The 12,315-nt window shown below is 36.5% G+C and overlaps 1 protein-coding gene across 1 annotated transcript in view; it reads left to right on the top strand.

Moving 5' to 3' along the window:
- Positions 1-12,315, top strand: part of RPF2 (ribosome production factor 2 homolog) — a 34,083-nt gene that overhangs the window by 5,410 nt on the left and 16,358 nt on the right. The window contains exons 4-6 of the mRNA XM_058566454.1: positions 6,193-6,232; positions 9,221-9,302; positions 9,960-10,036. Of these exons, the coding sequence (XP_058422437.1) occupies positions 6,193-6,232; positions 9,221-9,302; positions 9,960-10,036 (199 nt within the window). The remainder of the gene's footprint in view (positions 1-6,192; positions 6,233-9,220; positions 9,303-9,959; positions 10,037-12,315) is intronic.

Below are 12,315 nucleotides of genomic sequence, written 5' to 3'. Positions count from 1 at the left end.
TTCGGGGGATTCGATCGGAGACGTAAAAGCAACTTTCCACTCCAAACAAATGGACTGAAGGTATATTTTATTATATAGAGGCTAGTAAAGGCTATAGTCTGCAACAGAATAGGTCAGGTATTAAGAGGGAAAAACATCAGCTCGACTGGAAAGGGAAAACACCCACATCGACTGAAGAGAAATGACACAAATCAACTGGAAAGGGAAAACACCCACATCGACTGAAGAGAAATGACACAAATCAACCGGAAAGAGAAACACCAGGTTGACCGAAAAGAGAACACATCAGATCAATTACTTCACAATAAATCAATTACTTCACATCAAATCAATTACTCACGACATCCACACCCCACTGCCGGGAGAGTTCTGTCAATCAACACGGCTGGGCAGGGATCACACGTCCTGAGCAAGGCGTCCCTTCCACAGGTGGAACTCTCACCAGGGCTCAGTTTCCAGCAGTTTTTATACCATCAGTAATTTTCAGAGTAAGCAGTTACAGAGTTTGCAGAGCAAGCATTTAGTGTTTTCATGCACAAATGGTTATCAGTGGTGTACGTGCACTGAGCCCCCTGGCTATCGTCCCAGCCCAGTAGTTGTGTATGTGCGTCGTTCTCTCTAGTTATCGTCCCAGCCCGGCACAGATGGCCAGTCCGTCCCGCGCTACGACACCCAAAGAGCCTTGAAATGTTACAACTTGCAACTCTCACTGTGGGAGAAAGGCCAGTTCCCACCACACAGAAAGCAGCTTTATATTTCTTTGTGTGCTCGTGGCTATAGGTCAATGGAATGGCCAAACATGGCTGTACTTATGTCAAGACAGGGACCCGCATACAAAATGGTGGAAGATTGGCACAGATGTGCTAACATCTGGGTGATTCTTTCTCAAGTAAAAAGAGGAAGATTGGCAACAGATGCAAGCTCAGGGTGAATCTTCCTCAACAACAACAACAAAACAAAACAAACTATAGTTGCTCACATACATTTTTTTTTTTTTTTTGTGAGGAAGATCAGCCCTGAGCTAACATCCATGCCAATCCTCCTCTTTTTGCTGAGGAAGACCCGCCTTGAGCTAACATCTATTGCCAATCCTCCTACTTTTTTCCCCTTTTTCTTCCCAAAGCCCTGGTAGATAATTGTATGGCATAGTTGTGCATCCATCTAGTTGCTGTATGTGGGACGCGGCCTCAGCATGGCCGGACGAGCAGTGCACCAGTGCGCGCCCGGGATCGGAACCCGGGCTGCCAGTAGCGGAGTGTGCGCACTTAACCGCTAAGCCATGGGGCTGGCCCCCCCTTACATACATTTTTAATTTATTTCCTTCAGTCTATTTTTTCATTTGTATTGAATATTCTTACATAGTTGTAATCATGGCATATATATATATTTTTGAAATAAAATATGTATATTTGTATACTTATATTTTACTTACAGAAAAGCTGCAAAAATGGTAGAGTTCCCATATACCCTTCACTTAACTTCTCCTAATGTAACATCTCGCATAACTATAGTACAATTATGAAAAGTAAGAAAGTAACATTGGTACAGTTATGTTAACTACAGACTTGATTTTGGTTTGTACCAGTTTTTCACTAATATTCTTTTTCTCTCCTGGATCCCACATTGCATTTAGTTGTCATGTCTCCTCCAATTTGTGACAGTTGCTCATCTTTGGAGACCTTGTCACTTTTGAAGTGTACTTGCTAGTTACTTTGTAAAATATCTTTCAGTTTGGATTGTCCTGAGTTTCTCATGAATAGATTGAAGTTGTGCATTTTTGACAAGAATACCCCACAGTGATGTATTTTTCTCAATAAATCATAACGCGGTATATGATGTCTTACACTGGTGGTGTTAACCTTAGTCAAAGTGGTTACTTTTTTTAGTTACTATTAAGTTATTAACTTAATAACTACTATAACTTATTAACTATTAAGTTAACTATAAGGTTGCTGTTTTTCCCTTTGTAATTAACAAATGTTTGGAGGAGATACTTCGAGACTATGCAAATCTTCTTTCTCTTCAAACTTTTGCTTATTTTTAGCATCCATTGTGGATCTTGTCTTTTTTTTAATTGAAGTAACTGGTTTATAACATATAAATTTCAGGTGTACATCATTATATTTCGATTTCTGTGTTGATTACATCATGTTCATCACCCAAAGACTAATTACCATCTGTCACCATATACATGTGCCTGAACACCCCTGTTGCCCTTCTCCTTCCCCTCTTCCCCTCTGGTACCCACTAATCCAATCTCTGTCTCTATGTGTTTGTTTTTTGTTGTTTTTACCTTCTATTTATGAGTGAGATCATACGGTATTTGACTTTCTGACTTATTTCACTTAGCATAACACCCTCAAGGTCCATCCATGTTGTCGCAAATGGCAAGGTTTCATCTTTTTTATGGCTGAGTAGTATTCCATTGTGTATACATACCACATCATCTTTATCCATTCGTCCCTTGATGGGCACGTAGGTTGCTTCCGAGTCTTGGCTGTTGTGAGTAATACTGCAGTGAACATAGGGGTCTGTGTATCTTGACGCATTCATGTTTTCATATTCTTTGGATAAATACCTAGCAGCGGAATGGCTGGATCGTATGGTAGTTCTATTCTTAATTTTTTGAGAAATCTCCATGGTGTTTTCCATAGTGGCTGCACCAGTTTGCATTCCCACCAGGAGAGTTCCCTTCTCCCCACATCCTCTTCAACACTTGTTATTTCTTGTCTTGTTAATTATAGCCCATTTTGACAGGTGTGAGGTGATATCTCATTGTAGTTTTGATTTGCATTTCCCTAAAAGATGTTGAACATCTTTTCCTGTGCCTGTTGGCCATGTGTATATCTTCGGCCATGTGTATATCTTCTTTGGAGAAATGTCTTTTCAGATCTTTTGCCCATTTTTTAGTTGGGTTGTTAGTTTTTTTGTTGTTGAGCTGTATGAATTCTTTATATATTTTGGATATTAACCCCTTATCATATATATAGTTTACAAATATCTTCTCCCAGTTGTTAGGTGGTCTTTTCATTTTGTTGATGGTTTCCTTTGCTGTACAGAAGCTTTTTAGTTTGATATAGTCCCATTTGTTTATTTTTTCTTTTGTTTCCCTTGCCTAGTCAGACATGGTGTTGGAAAATACCGGTCGTTGCTTCGACCGATGTCAAAGAGCTTACTGCCTATGTTTTCTTCTAGAAGTTTTATGGTTTCAGGTCTTACATTCAAGTCTTTAATCTATTTTGAGTTAATTTTTGTGTATAGTGTAAGATAATGTTCTACTTTTATTCTTTTGCATGTGGCTGTCCAGTAGTTTTCCCAGCACCATTTATTGAAGAGACTTTCCTTTCCCCATTGTATGTTCTTGGCTCCCTTGTCAAAAATTAGCTGTCCATAGATGTGTAGGTTTATTTCTGGGCTCTTGATTCTGTTCTATTGATCTGTGTCTTTTGTGCCAGTACTATGCTGTTCTGATTACTATAGCATTGTAGTATGTTTTGAAATCAGGGAGTGTGATACCTCCAGCTTTGTTCTTTTTTCTCATGATTCCTTTAGCTATATGGGGTCTGTTCTTGTTCCGTATAAATTTTAGGATTCTTTGTTCTATTTTTGTGAAAAATGTTGGAATTTTGATAGGGGTTGAATTGAATCTGTAGATTGCTATAGGAAGTATGGACATTTTAGCTATGCTAATTCTTCCGATCCAAGAGCATGGAATATCTTTCCATTTATTCGTGGCTTCTTCAGTTTCTTTCAACAGTGTTTTATAGTTTTCAGTGTACGGGTCTTTCAGCTCTTTGGTTAAATTTATTCCTAGGTATTTTATTCTTTTTGGTGCAATTATAAATGGGATTGTATTCTTAATTTCTCTTTCTGCTACTTTGTTGTTAGTGTATAAAAATGCAACTGATTTTCGTTTATTTTGTACCCTGCAACTTTACTGTATTCATTTATTATTTCTAAAAGTTTTTTGGTGGATTCTTTAGGGTTTTCTGTGTGTAAAATCTGTGTGCAAATAGTGACAGTTTCACTTCTTCCTTTCCAATTTGGATCCCTTTTGTTTCTTTTTCTTGCCTGATTGCTCTGGCTAGGACTTCCAACATTATGTTAAATAAGAGTGGTAAAAGTGGGCATCCTTGTCTGGTTCCTGTTCTGAAAGGGATAGCTTTCAGTTTTTCTCCATTGAGTATGATATTAGCTGTGGGTTTGTCATATATGGCGTTTATTATGTTGAGGTACTTTCCTTCTATATTCATTATTTATTTATTTGTTTATTTTTAATTTTTTTTGGTGAGGGAGATTGGCCCTGAGCTAACATCTGTTGCCAATCTTCCTCTTTTTGCTTGAAGAAGACTGGCCTTGAGCTAACATCTGTGCCAATCTTTCCTCTATTTTGCGTGTGGGTCACTGCCACAGCATGGCTTGATGAGTGGTGTAGGTCTGCGCCCAGGATCCGAACCCGCGAACCCAGGCCACTGAAGCAGAGCATGCCAAACTTAACTACTACGCCACTTGGCTGGCCCCTATACTCATTTTATTCAATTTTTATCATAAATGGATCCTGTATTTTGTCAGATGATTTCTCTGCATCTATTGAGATGATCATATGATTTTTATTTTTCTTTTTGTTAATGTGGTGGCATCTTGTCTATAACAGTGATTACTGTGGTGTCCTAATGGTGTCCTTCTGTTTCCACCATTACTGGGTATAGCGTCATGCCTAATATAAGATATTAACGATAATGCTTTTTGAAAAGTTTGGCAAAGTGCAATATACAGGTTTAATGAGTCTTTACCTACTTTTGGTTTATTTTTTTAAATTAAGAAATGAAAATGATATTTTGTTTAACTTGCATTTTTCATGTTTCCAACATGTCATGTTAGCTTATTTGTAAATTGCTGTTAGCTATTAATCATAAATGTTGCAATAATTTTTCCTGGTTTGTTTGGCTTGTAATAATTTTTTTAAATACTTTTTCTTTTCTGATAAAAGTAATGTATATTTATCTTAGATAATTGGGGTAATGCTTAAAGGAGTAAATAATCACTCATAGATAAGCACTGTGTATATTTTGACATATTTTTTCCCAGTATATTTTTTATATCTATACATCTGTTTTATTCTTTTAAACAAAATTGAGATCGTGTTGTTTATGATTCTGTTTTTCTTTAAATTCTTAAAAATGAATTATTTTATAGATACTTTATTTACAATGATTTAAAATCAGAAATTATGCAGTGAAAATATAAACACATTCTTCCCAGAATAACCACCACCATTAGTTTCTTATATATATTATAGAATTTCTTTATGCATATTTAAGCAAATAAAAATATATATTCTTATTTCTCTTCCTTTTGCATGAAAGATAGCATGTTCTACGTTTCTCTACCCACTGCTTCTCCATCTCCACTACTACTGTTCCTGGTTCAATCCATCATTTTTTTCTTTCTGTCCTGGGTTTCTGCAACAGCTCCGTAGTGACTCCTTTCACTCTTGCTGCACCACATTTCATTCTCAGGTAGCAGGCAGAGCAATCCTTTAAAAAGAAAATTAGAATCCAGTCATATCACTGTTCTGCCTAAAACTCTCCAGTGCTTCCTGTTGCTCTTTAATATCTACGTTCCTTACCTTGACCAACAAGGCACAACATAATCTGGGCTGTATCTGCGTATTTGACCCATACCCCACCTTTATCCCTTAGCTCACTAAGCCCCAGTGACACCTGCCTTCTTTCTGTTTCTTGAATAGTCTGAGCTTGTTTCTGTCTCAGAATCTTTGCTTATTTTATTCTCTTTTCCTAGAATACTCTTACCCTCAAAACTTTTCCATGGCTAGCTCCTTATTTATCAGGTCTCAGCTCAAATAGTCATTTTCCACTCTTCACACTAACAAAATGACCTATTTTACTTCTGTCACAACCATTATTTTTGAATCTGTTTATTTTTCACTGGAATGTAAGCTCCAGGAAAGTACAGATCTTGTTTGACATGGTGTTATAGTGTCCCTATCTCCTAGAACAGTGCCTGGTACATAATAGGCACTAAATAAATATTTGAACCAATGAATATCCTTCTGGCTTCTTTTTTCGATCATCTGAATATGCAATTTACTTAATATATTACTTAATTATTATGGGTGAATTACTTATTAAGATTATTAAAATTAGGGCCACCTTTTTTTAATATTCTCAGGAAAAATATTACAAGACCATTTGAGGATCAGACATCATTGGTAAGTACAAGGATCTTTCAGATTTAAGAGAGCATATAAATGATTATTCAGACTACTTCATGCAGTACTCCTAATTTATGATTTTTTTGAATTAGAAATCATCCTGTGAGGGAATTGTGATGTAAAATGGAGAGAAATAAGACTTTTATACTTTCAAAAATAAGAATGTAGATCTTATATTTCACTATGACTAGTATGTATATTCACTGCTTCCAAATACTATATTGATAGAATTTTTAAAATTAAATTACATTTTAGGTACATAATTAATGAATTATCAAAAAGAAGCTTGTTATGGGTCTATTTTATAAAGCAAGTTTGATTTTAAAGATTTGACTTTTTGGGGGCCGGCCTGGTGGCGTAGTGGTTAAGTGCGTGCGCTTTGCTTTGGTGGCCAGCCTGAGGTTCACAGGTTTGGATCCCGGGCGCACAGCTACGCACCGCTTGTCAAGCTATGCTGTGGCGCCGTCCCATATAAAGTAGAGGAAGATGGGCACGGATGTTAGCCCAGGGCCAGTCTTCCTCAGCAAAAAGAGATGGATTGGCGACGGATGTTAGCTCAGGGCTGATCTTCCTCACCAAAAAAATAAAAATTTTTGACTTTTCTTTCTTCAGATGTTTTTAGAACAAGGAACACTACCTGAATTATTGCTAACAATTGTCAGTCGCTTTACTAGAGTTAGTCAAATTTCTATTTGAGTGTATTGGCAACCAAAACTAAATAAAAAAGGCTAGTAAATGAAATCAGAAGATAAAAGGTGATATATAGGCAGTGGTGAATGATGAATGGACTTGGATTATGTGATGATATTGATTTCTTTCTAAAGAAAATCTTAAGGGAATAAGTGGTTTAAACTGTTTAAATTGGCTTTAAAAAAAATCGGAATGTGATTATGTTCTCTTGACAGGAGCACGTTACTTGTTTTTTCTTTGAGTTAGTGAATTTAAAGAAGAACTTTCTGAATAGAATCTCCGTAATTAATTAGAAGACTAAAATTGAACATCTTATCCTAATGTGGCAACTAACTGCAGTGAAAATTATAATATATTAAGAAAAATATTGGCAAAATAGACATTCAGTTTTTTACAAAATTCCTTTCATTGCAATCTTGAGTTTTCCACAGTCCTTTGTTGAAGAGCGTGAAAGTAAAAATACAGGGCTTCACCCAGAATTCTAGCTCTTCCATATACCACTTATTGAGGACTGCTTTTGTTTTGTGGCACCATGATGCTTTTAGTTAAGTAACCACTTTGTAGCGGTGTTATGCTGTAAAATCTGTAGTATTGTGTACGTCTTTTATAATCTAGCGTTGATATAACAGCTTTTCCTACACTTGAAATTAATAAATCTTAGACGTCTAGAGCTCAAAATGGCTGTGGAAGCAGTGGTTGGAAATGTGGTTGAGTTCCTCCTCCTAACCCCCCGCCCCCCAATCACACAGTTCTTACACTGTAGTCTTAGAACTGTGCTTGAGAACAAGAGTTGGCAAATACACCTGTGGGCCAAATCCCTGTTTGTGTGAGGCCCATGAGTTAAAAATGGTTTTTACATTTTTAAAGGGTTTTTTTAAAAAACCTAGAATAATTACTTTTTGGCCTTTTGCAGATAATTTGACTATCCTTCTTCTAGAATTTTAACAAATAAAAAGACTATGAAGAAGAATGACAGATGAATACTATATGTATGTGAAAAGTATTTTTATGGAAAGCTTTGGGGTATTAGTCATAACATAAGAATGTAAAAAAAAGTTTTAAGAAATCATTTTCATTGACTTGAACATTTAAAAAACATTTTTTGAGCACCTACTTTGTGCCAGACATGGTATAAGGTACTGTCACAAAAGACATCTCACCTGGCCCTTGCAGATTTTTGCAGGAGGTGTTATTGTCCCTGTTACACATGATAAAACTATGCTAAGAAAAGTTGGCCAGATCCTATAGTAAGTGGCAAAGCCAGAATTCTTGCATCTTCTGTCTCTGCATCTAGGCAAATGGGTAGTTGTTTGCCCATTTGCTTCTGCTTAAACACTGGAATGAATGATAACCAAACTAGGGCCCCACACCTCAGGGATTCTTGTAACCAGTAAAGAAAAGTTGAGGATTATGGTTGTTTCATCTGTTGTTTAATTTTTTGTCATTAGTTTAGGAAGCTTTTCTAACTAGGACTAGACTAGAACGTGTTGACTCTAATTTTTGTATTGAGATTGGGAATCTCAATAAACTGAATCAAAGTTATGTGAGATGTAGAGAGTGTAGGCCTCAGATTAACATGAGCTGTCTAGAATTGGAACTTCCATAACTGTATTTCCACTTCTCTCAAATCTGTAATGAAAGTCAACCATTTTTGAGAGCCAAATGGAGAAGGTATCTCTTACCAGTAGGAACATCATAGATCTGTCAGACAGTCCTTGCCGGCTATACAACATGAAACTAGTTACAGCTGGGGTGGCGTGGAGCTTCTAGGGCAAGATTGCTGCGTGTATAAGGTTTGCAATGAAAAGTTGCTATATGCATTGTAAATTCATGAGTCCAATTATAAACATCCAAAAAACACCATTTTGATTAATTCGTGTAGGTCTCCTATGTATTCATGTGTGTTTTAAATGCATACTAAGATGTGCCATTGATGATATCAGTGATATCCCATGAGTAAAGGCATTTGTTCAGCAAATGAAATAGTTTGTGTACAATTCCAGAATAGCTGCATAGCTGAAAATAAATGGTCTCATTTTATTTATTAACCTAATAGTCTTCACATATTTTTAGTCTTGAACTTACATCTTTTTTGTAGGTACCCCAAATCAGAAAACTTGAAGTAAAAAGTTGGAAATAAAGTCCTTTTCCTCTGTTTATTCCTATCTAGTTCATTAAGTCTTCATTAACTTCCACTGAAAAACACTGATATACTTTTTTTTTTAGTTCAGAGGTATAATTCCTAAGGTTCATATATTTATGCATTGATTGGGTAGAATTTCTTTGGTTTTACAGGAATTCTTTTCAAAGAAGTCAGACTGTTCTTTATTCATGTTTGGCTCCCATAATAAGAAGCGGCCAAATAATCTAGTAATAGGTAAGTATCATTTATGTTTTAATACTTTGATTTATAGAGTCAGCTCTGTGACTCAGATTAATTGATGGTCTTGAGGATTCAGGAATAACCAGTAAGCTCTAAGCTAGTTTTTTTTGCCCTTGTGAGTTTGAATAAAATTTTCTATCTACCACTCTGCAGATAAAAAATGGGCATGTAAAGATTACCCTACCTCAAGTTGTAGATATTTTTCTAGTATAAAACATATATATCCTAAATCAGTATTAGAGTTAGAAAAAAACAAAGTGGCATACCTACCCACATAAGTTAACTCTTTTGTGTAAATATCTGTTTAATGAATAAATTTGAGAAAGAACCCTTGCCTGGGTGTATTGAGACTTGGTCTGACATGCTCATTAGCTTAGGCAAGCCCTTTACCCTCTGTGGGGCTTCATTTACTCTTCTGTAAAAGAAGAGAGTTTGGCTAGTGATCTCTAACATCCTTTCCAGGGCCAAGATCACAACAATCTCTTTTAGGTAGGGTTGAAAACTTAAGAAAGGGAGGACATGTTTGGAGGATATAAGGAGAAAGAAAAGAGGCAGATATTGAAACATTTTGAACATGCCAATAAATGGGTACATATAAGGCAGCTGTTTGAGAAAAATAAATGCTTAAAAGAAAACGTATTTTCTTTCTAGGTCGTATGTATGACTACCATGTGCTGGATATGATTGAATTAGGTATCGAGAAGTTTGTATCTCTAAAAGATATTAAGGTAAGATACTGATCATAAAAGTTAAAAGCCCTTTGTCATGTTGCTCTTGGGGAATAGTGACATCTTGTGGTGAAGAGTGCCAGTACAGTTTTGTAACTTAAATAAAAAAGAACTTGTTTAAATAAAAAAATTTTAAAACTTATTTAAATAAAAAAGAACTTTGTTGTTTTAAGAGCACAATTTCATTTTACATTTACTTTGAAAAGAGGAATATATTTATAGTGTATAACACTTGTGTGGATGTTCTGGCCCTTAGACTTCAGACTGTTACTGACTCTTGTCTAGGCCCATAGTTTAAATGCTATCCTCTCCCTCTGAATTGTCACAGCATTTATTTTATGGAACCTCAGAAATACCAGAATTTTCAGTGAGCCCTGTTCTAAACCTAGGAAGCTTTGGCTAATCCTACAGTATTTTGGCTGCCAGCTGCCAAATTGCTAGCTCAGTCCTCCCCTTGGGGACTTGCATTTTGTGTCTCCTTTGTTTGAATGGAAATATGAAACGAAAAGTAGTACGTAGTCTTAGAAAGGCAAGAAAACTGTCCTAACACAGCTCCTGGGTCCAAATTGGCCTTCTGCTCCCTCAAAACTCTGCTTCTGGCTTAATCTACTCCATCAAATACATTATTTCCCTCAGACCTCATAGCTGTCCTATGTAAGGCTTATTGTATTAGATTTGTATAGATTTGTGAGATTGAGGCCCAGAGCGATTCCATTGGTGACCTAGAGTCATACATATAGTAAATAGTATAACCAAGATTAGGACTCAGACTTGGAAAGAAGGGAGATTGAATTTTATAATGGAAAGTTATGTAGCTTCTGAGTTTATGGATTGTTGAGGCTCATGATATAGTTGAAAGAATTATAGCAAACATATAATCCCTCCTTTTCGGAGCCTTTCTCTAAGAAGAGGACATGCCTTCCAGGTTTCCTGTAGGTTTGAAAAAAGGCTCTTATCAGATCCCCACTTAGTCAGCTACACTGACTTGTACCAGCTTCCTCAGGTACAAGGTAGAATGGTGCCTGAGATTGGAGTTAGAGGCAGAACACTTAGAGGCCTGTCTTGGGAAATTAGGTGACGTTTGTGACTTGACAAGTCAGTTACTTCCCTGACTCTCAATTACAATCAAATATTAAATAAGTAAAACTACATTAAATGAGATATGTGAAAATGCTTATCAGTGAATATAATATATTGGAAGGTGTTTTGTAAAAAGTGTGTAAGCTGTGATGCTTTATTATGGTGGAATCCGTCCATTGTTATATTACAGTTTCTCTTTGGGGCCATGCACAAATCCTTGGAGATAAGCAGCAGATCCCCATTTTACCTTTACCACTGCTCCTAGCTTGGTCACCAGTTAGTGGGCATGAGCGCTGGCTGATGCATGTGTGCCAACCCCTCTACTCTCCACTTTTAAGCAAAGAAATACTTCCATCACTGTGTAGCTTCGAAACTGGACCACAGAACCATTATTGTTTGTCAGGTCTCACTCAAGAACTGTTTACACTGAATACTAAATATTCACTGATGGAGCATATCCATAACTATAAAATTCATTAATTGATGAGAATATGCTTACATTGGCAATCCCAACATAGACTATTAGCTAGTCTTTCACTTTTTACCCCATTATTTGGTTACAAGCTTATATTTGTAGTATGTTTTGGACTTGCAAAGTGTATGTTTTGTTACACTTTCCTTTTATATTTATTTCTTCAATTCTACCTCCTCTTTTTTAAGACATCTTCACCAGGTATTTCTTTTCTCACTTGCTTATTTTGGTTGCCAAGCATCATCCCTCTGTTAACTCTTAAGCAACAGGTGATTAGCCTCTAACAGGGAAGTTGAGTGATTATTTTAGGAGCCTATTTTCTAAGATAGCCAAACTTCTAGGGATGGTTATTCTACATAAAATAAGCCTTAATGAATGAGATGATGAAAATTTAAGGCTAGTTGATTTTATTTTAATAGGATGAAATACATTGCAACTGCCTGGGGATATCTTATTTGAAAAGTTTGTATATAATTTATAAGAATTATTTCCTTCTTGTTCTTTGTTTAAAAAAACTTAATTCAAAAAGTTAGTTCAGGGGCGTAGTGGTTAAGTGCACGCGCTCCGCTTCAGTGGCCCGGGGTTCGCAGGTTCGGATCCCCGTCGCGCACCGACGCACCGCTTGTCATGCTGTGGCGGCGTCCCATCTAAAGTAGAGGAAGATGGGCACGGGTGTTAGCCCAGGGCCAATCTTGCTCAGCAAAAAGAGGAGGATTGGCATGGGATG

The sequence above is a fragment of the Diceros bicornis genome, chromosome 23 (genome assembly GCF_020826845.1).
Source record: "Diceros bicornis minor isolate mBicDic1 chromosome 23, mDicBic1.mat.cur, whole genome shotgun sequence".
Taxonomy (NCBI): Eukaryota; Metazoa; Chordata; class Mammalia; order Perissodactyla; family Rhinocerotidae; genus Diceros; species Diceros bicornis.
Note: the sequence above shows the minus strand (reverse complement) of the source record. Positions and strands in the feature narration are given on the sequence as shown.